The sequence below is a fragment of the Lonchura striata genome, chromosome 23 (genome assembly GCF_046129695.1).
Source record: "Lonchura striata isolate bLonStr1 chromosome 23, bLonStr1.mat, whole genome shotgun sequence".
Classification (NCBI taxonomy): domain Eukaryota; kingdom Metazoa; phylum Chordata; class Aves; order Passeriformes; family Estrildidae; genus Lonchura; species Lonchura striata.
In genome coordinates, this window is record NC_134625.1 from 9,391,560 (window position 1) to 9,412,031 (window position 20,472).

Sequence of the window (20,472 nt, forward strand, 5' to 3'; positions counted from 1 at the left end):
GACAGACACTGGGGCTGGACAGACAGACACCCGGGGCTGGACAGACACCCGGGGCTGGACAGACACCTGGGGTCACTCCGGTGGCTTCTGAACCACACCGTGGGGACACAGCGCGGGTGCCACTCTGTCCCCCCGGCGGTGGTGGCACTGGCGGTGTCACATCGTGGGTGCCGCGGTGTCCCCCGGGGCTGATGGCACCGTCCCAGTGCGGGTGCCGCTGTGTCCCCGGGGGTGGCGGCGCTGGCACTGTCCCACCAGTGCCACTGTGTCCCCAGGGGTGATGGCGCTGGCACCGTACGGGACAGCGGAGCCGCGGTGTCCCGGTGCCGGTGGCACTGGCACGGTCCCGGGGCAGCCGCGGTGTCCCGGTGCCGGTGGCACTGGCACGGTCCCGGGGCAGCCGCGGTGTCCCGGTCCCAGTGGCACTGGCACCGTCCCGGTGCGGGTCCCGCTGTGTCCCCCAGGTGTGATGGCACTGACACTGTCCCAGCAGAACCCCGCCACCCGGTCCCGGTGTCATTGGGTGTGTCCTGCCGCCCGGTGCCGGTGTCACTGGTTGGGTCCCGGTGTCACGGCACTATCCCAGCGGGTCCCGCCGCTGGTGCCGGTGTCACTGGCACTATCCCAGCAGAACCCCGGTGCCCGGTGCCGGTGTCACTGGTTGGGTCCCGGTGTCACGGCACTATCCCAGCGGGTCCTGCCGCCGGTGCCGGTGTCACTGGCACTATCCCAGCGGGTCCTGCCGCCGGTGCCGGTGTCACTGGCACTATCCCAGCAGAACCCCGCTGCCGGTGTCACTGGTTGGGTCCCGCCGATGGTCCCGGTGTCATGGCACCGTCCCAGCGGCTTCCGCCGCCGGTGCCCAGCGGGTCCCGCTGGCCGGTGCTGGTGTTAATGTCACTATTCCACTGGGTCCCGCCGGCCGGTGCCAGTGTCACCGGTTGGGTCCTGCCGCCGGTGCCGGTGTCACTGGCACCGTCCCAGCGGGTCCCGCCGCCGGTGCCGGTGTTAATGTCACTATTCCACTGGGTCCCGCCGCCGGTGCCGGTGTCACCGGCTGGGTCCCGCCGCCGGTGCCGGTGTTAATGTCACTATCCCAGCGGGTCCCGCCGCCGGTGCCGGTGTCACCGGTCGGGTCCCGCCGCCGGTGCCGGTGTCACCGGCTGGGTCCCGCCGCCGGTGCCGGTGTCACTGGCACTATCCCAGCGGGTCCCGCCGCCGGTGCCGGTGTCACCGGCCGGGTCCCGCCGCCGGTGCCGGTGTCACCGGTCGGGTCCCGCCGCCGGTGCCGGTGTCACCGGCCGGGTCCCGCCGCCGGTGCCGGTGTCACTGGCACTATCCCAGCGGGTCCCGCCGCCGGTGCCGGTGTCACCGGCCGGGTCCCGCCGCCGGTGCCGGTGTTAATGTCACTATCCCAGCGGGTCCCGCCGCCGGTGCCGGTGTTAATGTCACTATCCCAGCGGGTCCCGCCGCCGGTGCCGGTGTCACCGGCCGGGTCCCGCCGCCGGTGCCGGTGTTAATGTCACTATCCCAGCGGGTCCCGCCGCCGGTGCCGGTGTCACCGGTCGGGTCCCGCCGCCGGTGCCGGTGTTAATGTCACTATCCCAGCGGGTCCCGCCGCCGGTGCCGGTGTCACCGGCTGGGTCCCGCCGCCGGTGCCGGTGTCACTGGCACTATCCCAGCGGGTCCCGCCGCCGGTGCCGGTGTCACCGGCCGGGTCCCGCCGCCGGTGCCGCGGCCGGCGCTGCCGGGGCGGGCCGCGGCCGCGCGGTTGCCATGGCGACGCCCCGCCCGCGGTGACGCGCGCGGTGACGCCGGTGGCGGCGGAGGGGGCGGCGCGGCCCCGGGGGCGCCGCGCGGAGCCCGAGCCGGAGCCGCCGCCGCCGCCCCCCGAGCCCAGCATGGTGATGGCCGAGCCGCGGCGGCCCCCGGCGCTGCTGCCCCGCGGGCTCGGGCCCGTCCGCGTCGGCTTCTACGACATCGAGGGCACGCTGGGCAAGGGCAACTTCGCGGTGGTGAAGCTGGCGCGGCACCGCATCACCCGCAGCGAGGTGGGCACGGCGCGGGGGGCGCGGCGGGGGCTGCGCGGGGCCGGCGCCGCTCCGCTCCGCTCCCTTCCGCGCCGCTTTTGTCCCTTCCGGCACCTCCCGCGGAGCCCCGGCCGCTGCCCCGGGGGGGTTCCCCCGCTCGCATCCTCCCGGGAAGGGCGGAACGCCCCCGGGGCCGCGGGGGGATGCCCGAGGATGTCACCCGCGGGATGTCACACCCCCCGACCTCCCCCTCCCGCCCCCGCTAAGGATGCCACCCGAAAGATGACACCCCCAGGATGTCACCCCCAGGGTGGTGGCATCAGCCCCGGGGTGGTGGCATCGCTGCCGGGATGGCACCGCGAGGATGCTCCGGTGCTGCTCCAGCAGCACTTTCTGCTCCCTGGGAAGGGTCAAACCTTGTGCTGTGCCTGCCGCCGTGCCCCGGGTATTTTCGGGTTTCCTGACCTGGGCAATGCTGGGTTATCTGTTTCAGCAGTGTGTGTGTGTGTGTGTGTGTGTGCTGAATTCTTCACGGCATCCTCCAAGTTCACCAAATCCAACCATTTTTAGCCTCTTTTGTTCAACCGCCCCCGTGTATTACCCGGTGATTATTATTAATACCTGGCGCTTTACCTAAAACAAAAATGATTGTCGGTCTGCCTGGGTAAAAATGTAGTCGTGTTCACTTTAAAAAAAAAAAAAAAAGAAAAAAGAAAAAGGAGGTATTTGATGAGAGTAATGGCTCTGAAGGATCAGCTTCCTCTTCTGCCTTGTTTTAGGTAGTTTTAGTTGCTACACCTAGAGGTGAGCTTTTTGTAAGGCTCTCTTCTGGTGGCTTTCATTGTTGACTGAAGAAGAGGTTCCTGGCTGCTCTGTCCCTGGCCAAAGTCACTCAAACGCTGTCCCAAGGCCTGCAGGTATTCACCACCGTGGGCTCGGAGGGGAAAATCCTAAAATCCTAAAATCATCCCTTCAGGAATGGCAGCATGCCCTGAAAGCTGCAGCCCAGCTGAGGACAGCAAACCCCGGGTGCTAACAGGGCTGAGCTCTGCGTGGCAGGGACTGGCAGAAACTTCTCCTTTTGCCTCATTTCTCAAGTTCATCCTAAACTCGGTTCTTCCTGAGCCCTTCCTCGCTCCTGCTGAAGAGCCAAGCAGCGCCAGCCTTCCCCTTCCCAAGTTTGGTGCCATGGGCCAGAATTGCAAATGCTCCACTTGAAGATACTCGCTTGTCATTGCTCTGCAGCCCTCATTTCTTTTTGGCAGGCTTTGTGGTGGAGATGAAAACTTTAATCTTGGTTTTTATTGTCCTTTTAGAAAGCCTGTTTGTTTAGCATTGTTCGAAATAACAAAGGTTGCAGAAAGCACAGAGCTTAAAAGCTCCCCGATTCCTGGATGCTTCTTTCATCTGTGTCCTAAGGAACTGCTGAATTCTCTTAGTCTTCAAATATTTTTTAACCAGCTTTTCTGTCCAGCCTGCAGCCTTTTTATCTTCTGGGGGATTTTTACAGCAAATTTGCCCGTGTTGGAGGACTTTTTGTCAAGGTCTTTGATTTTTTGAGTCAGCTCTGACTTCTGCAGGGAGAGATGCAGGAGTGTTTTTCTGGAACTGAATTGCTGAGTTGGTTGCTGGAAGTATTTACACAATCTTTGAGGAAGGGGAACCCTGTTAAGATCACTTCTGGTGATGTCAGAGGAAATAAATTCCAGCCAAATACTCTTTGGAATAAGCACTTCCAGCTTGGAGCAGCTCACCTGATTGTTGGACCCCTGAGCACACAGAGTGGAAATCCTGCTTGTTAATGACTCCAGACTGAAGGGTTTTCATATTTCAAACTTCTTCTAAACTGTTGCTTAAGTTCCAGTGGAAGAATATTCAGTTTTTAGGTTCTGGTGCACCCTCAGGTCTGTGCTACAGGAGGATGCTGTGATGCTGCTGAGACTTGCTCAAAAAACCTGTTTTAAAAGGACTCCTTGTCAAAGTTTCTCCTGAATCTCCTGATTTCAACCCTTTACATTCAGAACCTGTTTGTTGTTGGGCTTTTCCAGCGCTGGCATTTTGAAATTGTGTTTGATATGATTTTGACCTTTGAAATATTTGCCTTTTTATTTTTTAATGCAACTCTAGCCAATAACCATCCAATTAAAAAAGATGGGCTCTAATTACCTTGAATGCAGCACTTATGGATTGTGTAAAATCCATCCTTTTTATGGAAAGACTGCAGGTGAGGAGATAAAATTGTTGCCATAAATTGTTAGCAGAGGTGGGAATGAAATGAAAACACGAAGCAGGAGAGCAGCACAGGGTGTGTGCAAACGAAATCAGAAATCAAAATTTGAATTCATGCAAGTTCTGAACAACCGCACAGAAGCGTGAAAGTTGGGAAAAATGGGGGGATTAATAAATTTATCAGGTGATAAAGATGTCAGGAATAAATAAATTAAATAAGGATATGCAGGAATAGAGGTGCTGCCTGACCCTTTTTACTGCCAGTCCACCCAGGGGGGCTGAACCCGACCTTTGCTTGTCTTTTTTGGGGTTTTTGGTGCCATTTGAGTGGAGGGCACGTGGCTTTTTTGCTGCCACGCTCCTTTCTTGATGCTGCTGCCCAGAAATCCTGTGATCCCAGGGCAGCTCCTGCTAATGAGGCGTGGAAATGAGCCGAGATTTTCCTGGGGAGGACGGAGAGGAGGGAAGGGGAATAATTGGTGGCGTCAAAGTTGGAGGAGATGGAGATTTGCTTCCACTGAAATGGGATGGGAGTGGAATAAGGGAAAGGTTTGGAATGTAGGGAATAGGGGAAAGGTTTGGAGTAGGTGAAGGTGCTGCTTGGAAAAAGCAGGAATTTGGGAACACACCCCTAAAAGCCTTAATTAACCCCCCCTAAGGATTAATCCCCTGCAGAGGAACTCTGCTCGCTGCTCCCTAGGGGAAAACAAAACCTGGCTCTCCCTGTGCCTCCCAGATGTGCTTCCACCTGGCTGCTGTTACAGCGAATTTCTATTTTTCTTTGAGAAAAAAAAAAAAAAAAAAAAAAAAAAAAAAAAGAAAAAAGAAAAATGACCCTGCAGCCCCTGATTTGATCTGTGGCAGCAGTTCGGGTGAGCTCAGGTATTTGCAAAGTGAGTAACTCCAGCAGAGTCAGCAGCTCCCTGCGCTGCGCAACAAAACACGGAGTTTTTCCAGACTGCAGGAAGTTGTGGTTGTTAGTTTTAATGCATTTTATCTATTTTAAGAATGCACTGGGTTAACAAATCCGAATTTCTGTAACCTGCAGGGACAAAGCTCTGTTTGAATGTGAACTTGTAGCGGGAGGTTGTGTTGTGGTTTTGGTTTTTTTTGCTTTTTTGCCTTTGTTTTCCCTTTCAAGAATTAAAGGAACGAAACAAAAACAATGAAAACTGACATTTGGAGTAGCTGAGGAGCAGCAGCAGCAGAACTTTCATCTTTTCTTGACAAGCATTTCATCCTCCCTCCTTGGCAGTTGCAATTCCCAGATGTCAGGGCAGGATTGAGCAAACTCCAATTCCCTGGGCCTCCAGTGGAAGAGGGAAGGAAATAAGTGCAGTTCCTTGTATTTTAAAATGGTTTTTGTATTTTAAAAACCACAAAAGCTGCAAAAATATCTTGGAATGTAACTCCTTAAGCAGCAAAATCTGGTGACAGGCAGAGATCAGGGATTTTTTGGCTTTCCTTCTCAGGTGAAAGATGTGCTGACATTATATATTGAAATTTGGGGTTTTTTTGTTGTTTATTTCGAGCTGTTGCCAGTAGTTTTTGGCAAGCTGCATGTTTAGGAACAAAACACACTTTTCAGATAGGAAACTGCTCCGTGGCTTGAAGGAGCTTCTCCACCTCTAAGAATTACATCCCTTTTCCTGTCATCAAGAGACAGCTGAGCTCATGGACAAAAAGGAGCTGCTGAATTCCCTGTTCCTGCTCACATCCTTGGGAAGATTTTGCTGGATTTTAAGTATTTTCAAGTGGTTCTTCTGTAAAATCTTCCCTGCTCCTGGCAAGATGAAGATGCAGAGCGAGCTGAGGTATTAAATCTGCATTTGAGTGGAGGAGCTGCTGCTCTCCTGTGGTATATATATATATATATTTTATGGACATATTTCATGCACACTGGAAGTTGTGCATTTTCCTGGGAGTTGGGGAAAGACTGGGGACTTTTAAAGAGGGAAAACCAGAGTGAGCTGAAGTCAATAAATAGTTAATTGTGAACTCAGGAGGGCCCATAATCAGTGTTGGAGCAGATAATGAGGTTCACCTCCCATGGATTTCCTGTGCAGCAGCTCTCCCATGTTCAATAGTTTGTATATATGGTTTGTATATAATAATTCTGCTATAATTGGAATTATTAGTGGGACTTGCACTGTTTGCTCCTGCTTCAGCATTAATAAAGTGACATTCAGGGTGAGCAAGCACCATTTGTATATTCAACACTCTTTAACATTTTTACCCTTTGCAGGGGTTGTATTTTCACTTTCTTCTTGGTTTCAATTTTAAATGTCTTCTGTTGGAGCTTTTTAGTTCCCCTCAGCATCTCGAGTGATCTTCCCTTTTCATTTATTGGCTAAAAAACAAGGTCAGCAGGGCCAGGATGTGTTTTGTGAATTAATTGAGATGTGTTTGCAAGGTTTGACTGGTAAATTCATCTGCAGAGTTTTTATCTCTGAAGGGATGAACTGCAGATACCCTTTCATAATAACATACGAATTAATTAAATATGCCACAGCTGCAAGTGCCTGGAGCCCCTAGGTTTGGACTGTTTGTGTGGAGCCAACACAAGAATTTTAAGTTTTTCATATAAAATATCCTTTTGTGGGACTCTGATTTGTCACCTTGACTCCTGAAATGGGCACCACGGAGATTTTTGGGGAGATGTTGCTCACTGCAAATTCCTGATTGAAGAACACCTGGAGCACTGACCTCCCTCACCTGTCCTGTGCCTTCCATTCTATGGAAAACCTGCTTTTTCTCATAGAAAAACAACTTTTACTCCTAGAAAACCTACTTTTACTCACGAAAAACCTGCTTTTACTCAAGGAAAATCTGCTTTTTCTCATTGAAAACCTACTTTTACTCACGAAAAACCTGCTTTTACTCAAGGAAAACCTGCTTTTACTCATAGAAAACCTACTTTTAACTCATGGAAAACCTGCTTTTTCTCATAGAAAACCTACTTTTACTCATGGAAAACCTGTTTAGTCATGGAGATCCTACTTTTACTCATGGAAAACTTGCTTTTACTCATGAAAAACCTGCTTTTACTCATTGAAAACGTACTTTTACTCACGGAAAACCTGCTTTTTCTCATAGAAAACCTAATTTTTCTCATGGAAAACCTGCTTTTTCTCATAGAAAAACTACTTTTACTCATGGAAAACCTATTTTTACTCATGGAAAACCTACTTTTACTCATGAGAAACCTGCTTTTTCTCATAGAAAACCTGATTTTTCTCATGGAAAACCTGCTTTTTCTCATAGAAAAACAACTTATACTCATAGAAAACCTACTTTTGCTCATGGAAAACCTGCTTTTCCTCACATGCTGGTGTGGGTGGGAGCCCTGCAGCCCCTCCGAGGGACCCCAGCCACTTTCAGTGCTGCCCTGCTCTATTTTCCACTCAGGGATTTGCAGCCTCCAGGTACCCGGGGCTGCATTATTCCCTTTTCAATGAGGGTCAGCTCACCTTGGGGGAGTTTTTAAACCTCATTTTTCCCTCTTGCTCTGCAGGTGGCAATAAAAATCATCGACAAATCTCAGCTGGATGCTGTGAACCTGGAGAAGATCTACAGGGAGGTGCAGATAATGAAGATGCTCGACCACCCACACATCATAAAACTCTACCAGGTAGGCTTAGAGGGGCTTTTCCCCTTTTTTCCCCCTTTTTTCCTCCTTTTTTCCCCCTTCTTTCCCCCTTTTTCCCCCCCTTTTTTCCCCTTTTTCTCCCTTTTTCCCCTTTTTTCCTCCTTTTTTCCCCCTTTTTTCCCCCTTTTTTCCCCTTTTCCCCCTTTTTTCCCCTTTTTCCCCTTTTTCCCCTTTTCCCCCCTTTTTTCCCCCCTTTCCCCCCCTCTTCCCCCCCTTTTTCCCCCACTTTTTCCCCGCTTTTTTTCTCCCTTTTCCCCCTTTTTTCCCCCTTTTTTCCCCCTTTTTTCCCCCTTTTTTCCCCCTTTCCCCCCGCTTTTTTCCCCCTTTTCCCCCCCCTTTTTTCCCCCCCTTTTCCCCCCCCACCTTTTTCCCTGCTTTTTTTTCCCCCCTTTTATTTCCCCCTTTTTATTTCCCCCCTTTTATTTCCCCTTTTTTTCTCCCCCCTTTTTTCCACCCTTTTCTTCCCCCTTTTTCCCCCTCTTAGTTCAGCTAAACAAAAATGAATATCCCAGTTAAGACCAGTTCAACCTTAAATTAATTCTATGCACAAGAAGCTGGCCTTTAAAATATTTTAAAAACAAAAGGGTTTCAATTTAAAAGATAAAACTGGTTTAAAATATCGATGTAGCAGGTAGAGATGGAGCTCAAGGAGTTAAATTTGCAATTGCCTCGATAATATCTCCCCTCAGTTCCTTTCTGAATGAATGACACCACAGAAAAGTGGCAGGGGAGAGAGTGAGAATATTGAAATTATGACTGAAAATCAGCAGGGAGGGTGGTGCTCACTCCTCTGCTTAAAAATGCATTTGATAAATGAATTTATTTTAAAAATAGCCTTCAAATTGTCTACCTGCTTTGCTTTTATTTGTGAGCAGCCTCTTGGGACTTTCAGGCCAGTTAAGAAATAAAATGCAAAATCAAATTCACAAAGCTCTTGCCCACGGACGAGTTCAGCTGATGCTGAAACGTTTCTCTGAGGTTATTGAAATAAACTCAAAATACATTGGAATTTCTCTGAGGTTTTTGAAATCAACCCAATAAAAATACTTGGGAATTGTTGTCCTGAAATCTGAAATGGCTTTTTGAAGTGGAGGATTGTGATAATTCCACGTGTGAGGCAGAACTTCCCCAGCTTTAGGAGAGATCCATAAAAATAAAGATCCATAAAAATAAAAATCCATAAAAATAATAGATCCTTTTGGGTGGTTTTTGCCTTTTTTTTTTTCTCTCATTTCTCATTTCTGCATCCACAGGTGATGGAGACCAAAAGCATGCTGTATCTGGTGACAGAATTTGCCAAAAATGGGGAGATTTTCGGTAAGCAGGAGGAGATTTCCACGTTCAGCTTTTTCATGCACCCCTGGGGTCTGTGTAAATAAAGATTTTTTTGGGTCTATATTAGATTTAATATTTCTGTTGTTAGATTGAATATTTCTGTGCACCTGCAGAGCTGAAAATCTTTTTGTTTTAAATTTGATTTCCTCGGTTTCAGTTGGGTTCCACAGCCTCGTGTCCTTTTGCTGGGCTTTGTCCTGGGACACAAATCCTGCTCCTTTGGCTGTGAATCTAAAATAATTTTTGGCTTTATTTTATTAAAACAAAATATTAAAAAACATATAAAACAAACTATATATAATATATATTGTATGGAATAACTATATATAATATAAAAAAATCTAATATATATAAATTATATAATATATGAAGTATATATAATATATATTAGATATCTATATAATATATAATATATATACAATTATATAATATAATTTATGATAATATAAATTATATAATATATAAAATATACATTATATATTATTATATATATTATACAAAAGTAGACATTGTATACAATATTATACTATATTATATATTCTATATGCAATATAATATACAGTATTATGTATTGTATATAATAGATAAACAATAAATAGAATTATAATATGATTATAAATAAATATATAAATATATAATATAGTTATACAAAAATAAAACTATTTTTAATAAAACATTAAAAATTATTAAATTTTAAAATGTTTATTAGTTTTTTATTAGATTATTATACAATTAAAATATATATACTTTTAAGTTCCTTGGAGAGTGGTTCCTGTGCCCAGGGGCTGGCAGAGTGCCCCCATCCCAATCCCTGTTGGCAGGGATAACAATAATAATAATAATAATAATAATAATAATAATAATAATAATAATAATAATAAGTGGTTAGTGCACAACCCCTGCTGCTCCAGGGGGGACAGGGGTGATCCCAGAATAAATAAATAAATAAATAAATAAATAAATAAATAATATTTTCTGATGATTTGAGTTCCCAGGTTGGGAAAATGCTGACCATAAAAGAAGGAGCAGAGGAAAAGTTCCTTTTTTTTTTCCCCATTTTTTTCTAAGAGTTGAGTGGAAGAACAACAAACTGAAGATTGGTTTGAAGTTCTTTGTGGTAATTATTGGGAAGAAATAATTGAGTTTCAATCTTTAAACCTGATTTGCTCAATTTCTGCTGCTTTTATTTCCTCAGATTGAGTTCTATTGTGAAAATACTGTAAAAACACTGAGCAGGTAGCTCTTAAAGAAGGAACAGAGAAAAAAATTCCTTTTTTTTTTTGGAGAGTTGGCTGGGAGAACAACAATCTGGAAGCTGATTTGAGTTCCTTTGGGCAAATTATTGGGGAGAAATCCCTGAATTTCATGATTGTCACTTGCTATAACATGTACATGATTGTTTCATGCTGTTACTTGCCTGATTTAAACCTGATTTGTTGGAGTTCTGCTTTTATTTCCCAGATTATGAGTCCTGGTATGAAAATATTGTGCAAATATTGACCAGGTAGCTAGAAAAGAAGGATCAGAGAAAAAAAAAGAAAAACAAAAAAAAAAAAAAAAAACAACAGAGAAAAAATTTCCTTTATTTTTTTTTTTTTTTTGAGGATTGGCTGGGAGACGAAGAGCTAGAAATTAATTTGATTTTCCTTCTGCTCGATTTTTGGGGGAAACCATGGCATGGCAGTGTTGTTGCCTGCTGTCCAGGCTGATTAAAAGCAGATTTATTGATTTATTTGTGATTTCCCAGATTACCTGGCCAGCCACGGGCGCCTGAGCGAGGCCGAGGCGCGGCGCAAATTCTGGCAGATCCTGTCGGCAGTGGAATATTGCCACGGCAGGAAAATCGTGCACAGGGACCTCAAAGCTGAGAACCTCCTGCTGGACAACAACATGAACATCAAAATCGCAGGTATTCCATGCAGCAACACCTTATTTTTGTGTATTTTTAAATAATTTTTAAATAAAACTTCCCCCCGCGATTCGCCGGTGCTGCCCGAAATTCAGTCGTGGTTTCCTACGTGAATGTTTTTCCACGGTGGGTGTCAAAGTCCATCTAAATTTCCAATATTAACTTCCAGAAAAAAAAAAATAGTTTTTCTATAAAGTTATACACATTTTTTGTAGGTGTCTTTAAAGCTGCCAGATGTTCAGGTTAAAACAGAGTTAATCAAATAACTTCTTTCAACATTATAAAAAAAAAAAAAACCTCTCAAAATGGAAGCTTATTGATTTTTTTTTTCCTTTTTGCATGCATGATTTCACTTTAATTATAAATTTAGACACAGCAGATGTTGCTTGCAATAGAAATAATTTTCATTACAATTCCACGGATCCTTCCATGCTGCCTTTAGCCCAGAGAGGCTGGAAATGGATAAAATAGAGAATATCTTGATTTGGGGGGCTGTTAACTTCAGTTTTCAGTAATAGTCTTCTTATATTTGCTGCTCAGATTTCTTCACGTTTCTTTTTGGTGATTTCTTACCAAGAGGCAATTTTAAATCCCAGTAACAGGGGAGCAGGAAGGGAAGGGGAGTGAAGGAAGGAGAAGGAATTTCCCTTTCTCAGGCTGAGAAAGGTGAAATGATGAAGCATTCCTGGATTATTTTACCTTTTCATTTCCCTGCTGGCATTTCTGGAATGGTGCAAGGAGCATTCCCCAGGTGGGTCCATCAGTGCTGCTGTTTTTGGGGTGTTTTTCCTCTGCTCATTTCTGATTTCATCCTTGAATGCAGCTCCTGGCAACCAGAGCACCTGGAGAATGATGGCTGAGAGAGAATTTATTCACCAGGCCAGTTTATACTGAATAAATCCTAAATACAGTCCGAGGGCTGCCCGTTTATACTGAATAAATCCTAAATATAGTCCGAGGGCTGCCAGTCACCCCCTTGCTCTGAGGAACTGAGCTGAAAAAAGGGAATTTCTGTGCTGTTGTTCATCTGTGCTTTCTTTCCTGCCTTCACCGGCACATTTTTGCCCTCTGATCCCACTGATGTTCAGCCTGGCAGAGCTTTCCAGAGCTCCTCAGGGCTCTCAGCTCCTGCATCCAGAGCTTTTCCTGCCCTGGATGTCCTGAGCACTTCAGGGATGCAAATCCCCTGGGAGAAGCTCCCTCCAAAGCAGCTCAGGAATTTCGGTGCTGGAGCTGTCCAGGATCCCCAGGAAAAGGGTTGGAAATGGGATGAGGAGATTGCACCAGCTCTGCCCTGCCCCAGCTGCTCTGCTGCTCCACTTCTCCAGTGCACAAAGTTAATTACAGGTGGGCTGCATGCAAATGAGCCCATTAATTGGTTCCTCTGTGCATCTCAGTCAGGCTTTATCAGGTTGATAAGAGCTCCCCGTGTCCAGCTTGGCAGCTGGAGGAAAGTTCAGGCTGCTGGGAACTTTGGAGTGATTTGTGCCCAGTCAGTTCATGGATTTTTCACTGCAGAGGAGAAGGATGACGAACTCCACAGTGTTTATCTGGGATTTTTGGGGTTATCTGGTGCTGTGCAGATCCCTGGGAACAGCTTCTTCCAGTTGTTCATCTTCCTCATGGCTCATTTATCAGGCTGGGGAAGGACAGAGGGCAGCCGGGATCCCAGCTCTGCTAGCTGGGCTTTTCCCTGATTTCAGTTCATGTAGGAATTGAAAAAACCAGCACAATCTCTGATGAATTATTTTGATAAAGCTCTTCTTAACTTCCAGTGGGCCTCTTGGTTCATTCTGCTGCTTGCAAGACTTATTGAAGCTTTTTACTCCTCAAGAATACAACAGTTTTTAGTCAAACAGTGAAGCATGCACAAAGCTACGTCTGTATTTCAGCCACCAGGAGAATAAACTAACCTTCAAAAGCGTTCCAAAACCTGTGGGTTCATAAGATTGCCACCTTTGATGCTTGAGGCTGGACTGAAATCCAGCAGTTTTGTGTTAAAATTGCTCTAAAAGGACGGGGACAAGCAGAATTCAAAGGATCTTTTCTCTCTCACTAACTGGCCAACAACCAGAGGATGAGTAAAGAACTTGAGGCGAGAGCTTTGATGGGTTTATTTTGTAGAAGATAGGAGGTGGTTGGGAGCAGAGCCCTCAAATTTTACTGTAAGTAGCAAAAGTGAAGGTGTTAATGAGATAAAATATCCACTGAGAGGAGGAAGGTGAGGAATTCCTGCCAGGTCTAACGTGGAATTTGTGCTTTGCACTAGCAAGGCAAACCTGCCTGGTTCTTCCCAGAGTTAAGCAGCTGCACGTTGGTGATGTGTCCTTTGGGTTTGCTGATTTTCGAGGGCATCATTTCATCTCCCTGTGCTCTCTCTGAGCCTTTGCTGTGCAGCCAGAAATGCACCAAATCCAGCTCGGGATGGGGGTCCTGCTCCTCCTTTTGTTCCTGCAGGAGCTGCTGGCATCCTGCTGTTTGCAGAGCCCAGGTGAGGCAGGGACTGGTATTTTGGAGGAGGCTGGAGCTGGAAATGTGGATTGACGTCAGGAGAGGCTGCTCAGCCCCTGAAGTGGGTCAGGTTTGTTGCTGCCACGCTCATACCTTGCCTTTCTCAGCACCTCGGTGCCCATTATCTGCCAGGCTCACATTTCTCCTCCAACAAAAGCTCCCTGTGGCTCTCTGCAAGGCAGGCAGATTGAATTCTGCTGGGCATTTTAAGAGAATGGATTAATTAAGAGCTCTGGAGCTGCTTCTTGGAGGGTTCTGGAGGGACAAGCAAGAGGCTCTGGATGCTCAGAAGTTGCAGGGCTCTGGCAGGGACATCTCAGATTGCAGATGGGGCTGAAATCTCAGGCTGTTTCCATTTTTAACAGGGAAAACAGATTCCACTGCCGTGATGTGCGCTCAAAAAAATTACACCTTCCAAATTCCAGATTATTCTGAAGGGGGTAATGAGATTGAGAAACCAAATGCCACAACTGTGGAGAGCCAATATTTGCAGATTGCACAAACACAGAGTTTATTCAACTGAACACAATGCTGCAAATGATGGCCTTTTTTGGGGTTTTTTGTTGTTTTTTTTTTTTTTTTTCATTTTAACGTGCAGATTCAGGGAAATGTTAAGAAGATCACTCCATTATATAATCTCAGTCCTCTGGTAATGAGCCCAATTTCAGTCCTTTTAGAATTCTGTGGCTGGCATATGTTTGTTTTGTTGTTCTGTTTGTTTCTTTTTGAGGGCTGGCACGTTTTCCCCTTGAATATCAGTGATATTTCCTATGGAATGAGACATTTTTGGGGTTAAAAATGACCACTTAGGGTCCAGAATGGCTGTGACAGATCAGCCATGGCAAAACAGGAGCAAAGTGGAAGGGGAAGGATGAGAGACTCAGGATTGCTTTGTGCTTAACTGAATCCTGGCCACTCCAAAAAGTGGAGCAACTTAATTGACAGTGCAGTAATTAAAAATTGAGGCGGGCCCATGGACCAAGCATCCAGGATCCTGACTAAATCCTGAATTTTTTTTTTTCTTTGAAAGGGTTTTCATGGATGTTATCTATGCTGGAGTGCTTAAAAATTGCTTCCCAGCCATTTGTGTGGGAAAAATAATGGAGACAAAAGGGGTGGCCACAAGAAGTTGTGTACCCTAACAAATAATGGAGATCCCCCCCACCCAGGGAATGATTTTGTCTGATTTGAACAGAATTGGATTTTTTAAAGCTGAGAGCCAGTTGCTGACATACAGAGCACTGGCATTGATTCCTGTATGACAAGAAGAAGCCCAGTGGCAGTCAGGAGGTGTCTGGCAGTGCTTTGTGCTGTCGGTGTGTGCTGAAATTCGGATCTGCAGGATGCTGGTGTTTCCCTGGCCATGGAAAGGGAAGGAATTGAAGCTTTAGAAGTGCAGGGCTAAGGCAGAGTGGGGAAATGGAGCTCCAGGTGTACAGGACAGCACTCCCAGCCCAGGCACAGGGGCTGGGGAGGAATTCCCACTCGCTGGGGCTGCTCCTGGAAGCAATTCCCAGCCTCTCATTCATGAATTTCCTAATAAAGCTCAATCGTCTGTGCTGTCACAAGACCATCAGAGCCAGCCAAGAGCTGCTCTTCCACCCAGTTAAGCACTGCAAGTTCTGCAGTTCTCTTGCTCAGAGAGGCCAGGAGCACCTCCAGGATGTGTTTGCTCCTTTTGGTGGCCAGAAATAAAACCATTATGTGTTACAAAATGAATCATCTAAAGATAATAACATAAACCTGACGCTTCTCTTATATTGGCTCTGTTCTTTTTGCTGCTCAGATTTCTTCATGATTTTTTTTGGCGATTTCTTCCAAGAGGTAACTTTAAATCCCAGTCTGGACAGGCAAAGAATTTCACTTTTTTTAGGATTTGAAATCCGTGTGCTCCCAAGCAGGTCATGCTCTCTTTAGCTGTGCTTACAAATAAATGTTCTTGTATTTGTGAATCGGATAGGAAGATTTATGAGGGTGGCACCCGAGGGAGAGCTGCAGCTCTGAGATAAAAACCTGATGTTTATCTGCAGCACTACGAGGATGTTGAAAACCCCACAAATCCGAGATAAGTGAGGGGAGAAATCAGATTTAACGACACCTACACGGAGGTGTCCCAAAATGCTTCCGTGGAGAGCAGAAATGGGTCCGTGCCTCCCGAAGCATTGTCACGGTTGCCAAGCCAATCCTGCGGGAAGAAAAGTCTTCTCCGAGAGAATAATGATAAAAAAATATGTATACATAAAAAATAAATCACAACAGCAGTCTGGCTGTGAATAGGGGGGAAAAAAGGGAAAAGGTGAAGAAAGGGAAATGGGGAAAGAAGGGAAATGGGGAAAAAAGGGAAAAGGTGGCGCGGTGCTGGGGGGGTTACACAGAGGGATGGGGGGTTTGGGATTTGGGGTGGTTCTGATGTGTTATTGCAGCTGGAGGCGTTGCAGAACTGCAGGAGGGTGGGAGGGGAGGGCAGCAGGGAGAAGTTTGGAACCTGAGCCGGCCTTGGCCGCCGGCAGCCCCGGGCCCGGTGACGTGCCCGGGCCGCGGTGGCGTCACCGTCCCTGCCCGTCAGGGCTCTGCTGTGACGCTGGGCTCTGCTGGGACCTGACCTTCAGAGCAGCCCTGGCAGCCAGCCCGGCCACGGGGCTGCCTTTGATGGTGCCCAGGTGCCAAAATTCACCCTGGTGTGAAAATTCACCCTGCAGGGTATGGCCTGTGCCAGCCCCGATCCCACGCAGGACGTTTGGGGTTCTGTGTGGCAAGCACATTTCTCTCCCTCTCAGGACTTTTCATAGAGGTGCACAGAGGAAAGAAAGAGAAAACAATTTCTATTTCTGCTCCTTGCTTTTCCCACGTGGGATGTGTGTGGAGAATTGTTTACCTGGGGTGATGCTTGGTTGGGTTCTGGTGAGGATTGTTTGAGCCTGGTGACCAATCCAACCCACCTGGGGCTGGGCTCTCAGTGAACATCACCACTTTTTGTAAATGCAGGCAAACCCAATGGGAGGAAATGCTGATGTCTGACTCAGTTCAGAAGGCTGAATGATTTCTTTATTGTAACTGTGCTAAAATACATTAATATACTGTATAAAAGGAGGATACTAAAACTCCATACTACTTTCTCTGACTCTCACACAACTCGTGCTCCTCTCTGAGAGCCCAGCCCCAGGTGGGTTGGATTGGTCACCAGGCTCAAACAATCCTCACCAGAACCCAACCAAGCATCACCCCAGGTAAACAATTCTCCACACACATCCCACGTGGGAAAAACAAGGAGCAGAAATAGAAATTGTTTTCTCTTTCTTTCCTCTGTGCACCTCTATGAAAAATCCTGAGAAGGAGAGAAATGTGCTTGCCACAGTTCTGCACGTACCAGGGATTCAGGGCAGTGCAAGGTGTTGGTTCCCAGCTCCAAAAACCACAACTGTCCCAAAACTGCTTTGTTTTGAGTGAGTTCCATGAGGGGCTGCTGGGGCTCCTGCTAGGAAAGCAGCCCCCACTCCTTTCCCCCATTGCTCCAGCTCCCTCTGCCACTCCAAACCAGCTCCAGGGTGACATTTTCGGAGGCTTTGTTAAACCTCTCTTGTTTCTCTGATTCTGAGGGTTCTCCCATGGTTTTCTGGCTCCTCAGAGCAGCACAGGCAGCACAAAGGGGGTGCATGGGATGGTTCAGCAGAGCCTGTGATAACCACAGCGTTTATCAGCTCTGCTATCTGCTGGTCAGCATTCCAACATCCCTGGGAGCATTCAGAGCTGGATCTACAGCCTGATGTCACGTTGTTTGTCACCTCACAGCATCCCTGGGAATATTCAGAGCTGCACCAACAGCCTGAGCCCTGTTTGTCACCTCACAGGATCCCTGTGAGCATTCATAGCTGGATCATGTCACCCCGTTTGTCACTTCACAGCATCCCTGGGAGCATTCATAGCTGCACCAACAGCCTGAGTCCTTTTTGTCACCTCACAGTGCCCTGTTTGTCACCTTCCCAGCATCCTGAAAGCATTCAGAGGTGGATCTACAGCCTGATGTCACCCTGTTTGTCACCTCCCAGCAGCATTCAGAGCTGCATCCACAGCCTGAATCTTTTTTGTCACCACTGTCACACCACCACCAGCAGCTGCCCAGCTTGAGGGGAGAAGCACCAGCCTCGTTGCTTTTGCTTCTCACCCCTGAATTACAAAAATCCTGATGAATATCAGACCACAGCTGGTCCTGCATGAAGCCATAGCAAGAAACATTGAAAAGAATTTTTCATCTGTGGGCTGCAGGCAGTGCCAGTAGCAGTGTCCTTCCCAAAAGTCCCCTGGTTTCCCATGCCTGTTGCTCTTGGCACAGCTCCTTCCTCCCAGCTCCAGAGCTTGTCAGAATTTATTGTGTATTCAAGGCTAGAAAGCACCTCAGGAAATCTCAGATTATCTCTTGGCGAGTCAATAATCTCATTTTTCTGCCGGGATTGTCAGTTTGTTGAATTTTAATGATGGCTGTTTACAAATCCACTCAAAACTCCTCCAGGTTTGTGAAGGTTTCTCAGTGTTTCAAGGATTCCACAGCATGGGAACAGCATCAGAAGACATCCAGCATCCCAAAATTACCAGCGGCAGTCCCCAGAAAGGATTTGGGATGGAACCACCGTGGCACATCAGGCATGGAATTATTCTTTGTGGTGCAGTGGGAGCTTGGAGTGACTTTTCCCTTAATTTTTTCCACAGATTTTGGCTTTGGGAATTTCTACAAGAGCGGGGAGCCTCTGAGCACGTGGTGTGGGAGCCCCCCGTACGCAGCCCCGGAGGTCTTTGAGGGGCAGCAGTACGAGGGACCCCAGCTGGACATTTGGGTACAGTTATTCTTTATTTTGACTGCATTTCTGTCAACTTTTGGCAAGCTGGAACGAATATCTGATTGCTATTAAGCTGCAGATCTGGAGTATTTCATTGTGCTTAAGCTGCAGATTTGGAATATTCAATTTTTCTGAAGTTGCAGATCTGCATTATTTGATTGCTCTTAAGCTGCACATCTGCATTATTTGATTTTCTTGAAGCTGCACATCTGGAATCTGATTTTCCTGAAGCTGCAGATCTGCAATATTTGATTTCTTTAAGCTGCGGATCTGCAATATTTGATTTTTCTGAAGTTGCAGATCTGCATTATTTGATTTTCCTGAAACTGCAGATCTGCAATATTTTATTTTCCTGAAGCTGCAGATCTGCAATATTTGATTTCTTTAAGCTGCAGATCTGCAATATTTGATTTTCCTGAAGCTTCAGATCTGAAATATTTGATTTTCCTGAAGCTGCAGATCTGGAATATTTTATTTCTTTAAGCTGCAGATTTGCAATATTTGATTTCTTGAAGCTGCACATCTGGAATATTTGATTTTTTTTAAGCTGCAGACAAGTTGTTCCTCTCCAGCTTTATTTCCTGAGTGCCATAAAAGCCTTTAGCACTGCTTGGAATTAATTGGAGTCACCTGTGCAGGTGGCTGCCAAATGTGCCCTGTGGGTACCTTGGAGGGGAACAAACTCCTCCAAAAGCTCCCTGGCTGGATGGGGAAATTGGCTTTTTTCAGAGCCTTTGTAGTGTTTTCTGGGCTAAGTGGGAATAAAACCTTGATGAGGTTAGAGGGGCTCTGAGGCACAGAAGCCAATCCCTGCTCTGATTCACTCTTTACATTTTTAAATGTTTCATTTCATTTCTTTTAAAATGGTTTAAAAGGGACAAATTAGCAGCACTGGGTGCCTGGTGACAGCCAAAAGCACACCAGTTAAACTTCAAATCATTGTTTTATATATTTTGTCATTATACTGGTTAAATGCATATTCATGAAGATGATACATATTCAAACATGCAACAGTTCTGCAACAGTTAATGTTATATAATACATATAAATATAATATCTAAATATATAAAAATTATAGTAGATAAATATAATATATAAATATAAAAATTGTAATAGATAAATGTAATAGATAAATATAAAATTATAATAGATAAATAGAATATATAACTATATAATTATATATAAACACATATATTATATATTATATATTATATAAAAATATAAATACAATAAATAATAAAAATTATAATATGTAAATATCATAAATATATAAAATGTCATCTATAAATATAATATATAAATATATAATATATAAATATATAATATAAAATACATAATAATGTTATATCTCTAATACAGTCTATTTTAATATTTTGCAAAAGCCTAAACTATAATATATATATCACACTAAAATACATAATAATCTAGACAGGAACTAGGGTAAAAAGGCTGACAAAGTATACTATAGAAAAGCAGTTAAAAAGTGATTACAAACTGTACTATATCAAAATAATTTGCAAAATATAATAAATATAATGTAATGTAATGTAATATAATGTAATATAATATAATGTAATATAATATAATATAATATAATATAATATATATAATATAATATAATATAATATAATATAATATAATATAATATAATATAATATAATATATAAATCGTAGTGAATAGTGAATATATATTACTGAAAGCTAGTGGGCACACAGTTATTTATAACATTCCTGCAGTGGGGAAAGGGCCTAAAAAGAAATTCTGTGCCCCCTCCAGAGCCTGCTTTTCACTCCTGATTTGGGGTTTTATTTTAATTTTCTGATTTTATTTTAATGGTTTTGCTTTGGCAGCCTCAGGTTTGCAGCATCACCCTGGCACTGACTTTTTGGTCAGGGCAGCTGATGAAAAGCCACTTTTGGGCTGCTCAGTTCATTTAAATCAATCCAAATCGCCGTCAGAAATAAAATCTTTGTGAG

At 45.6% G+C, this 20,472-nt stretch overlaps 1 protein-coding gene across 3 annotated transcripts in view; it reads left to right on the plus strand.

Annotated features, from left to right (window-relative positions):
* Nucleotides 1-1,858: 1,858 nt before the first annotated feature.
* SIK2 (salt inducible kinase 2) overlaps nucleotides 1,859-20,472 on the plus strand; it is a 32,884-nt gene continuing 14,270 nt past the window's right edge. Inside the window, exons 1-5 of one of the 3 annotated variants that reach the window (XM_077788019.1) lie at nucleotides 1,859-2,051; nucleotides 7,774-7,890; nucleotides 9,162-9,225; nucleotides 10,991-11,152; nucleotides 18,368-18,492. In XM_077788019.1, the coding sequence (XP_077644145.1) occupies nucleotides 1,902-2,051; nucleotides 7,774-7,890; nucleotides 9,162-9,225; nucleotides 10,991-11,152; nucleotides 18,368-18,492 (618 nt within the window). In that variant the 5' untranslated portion in view covers nucleotides 1,859-1,901. The other 2 variants (XM_077788020.1, XM_077788018.1) reach the window with 2 other exon arrangements.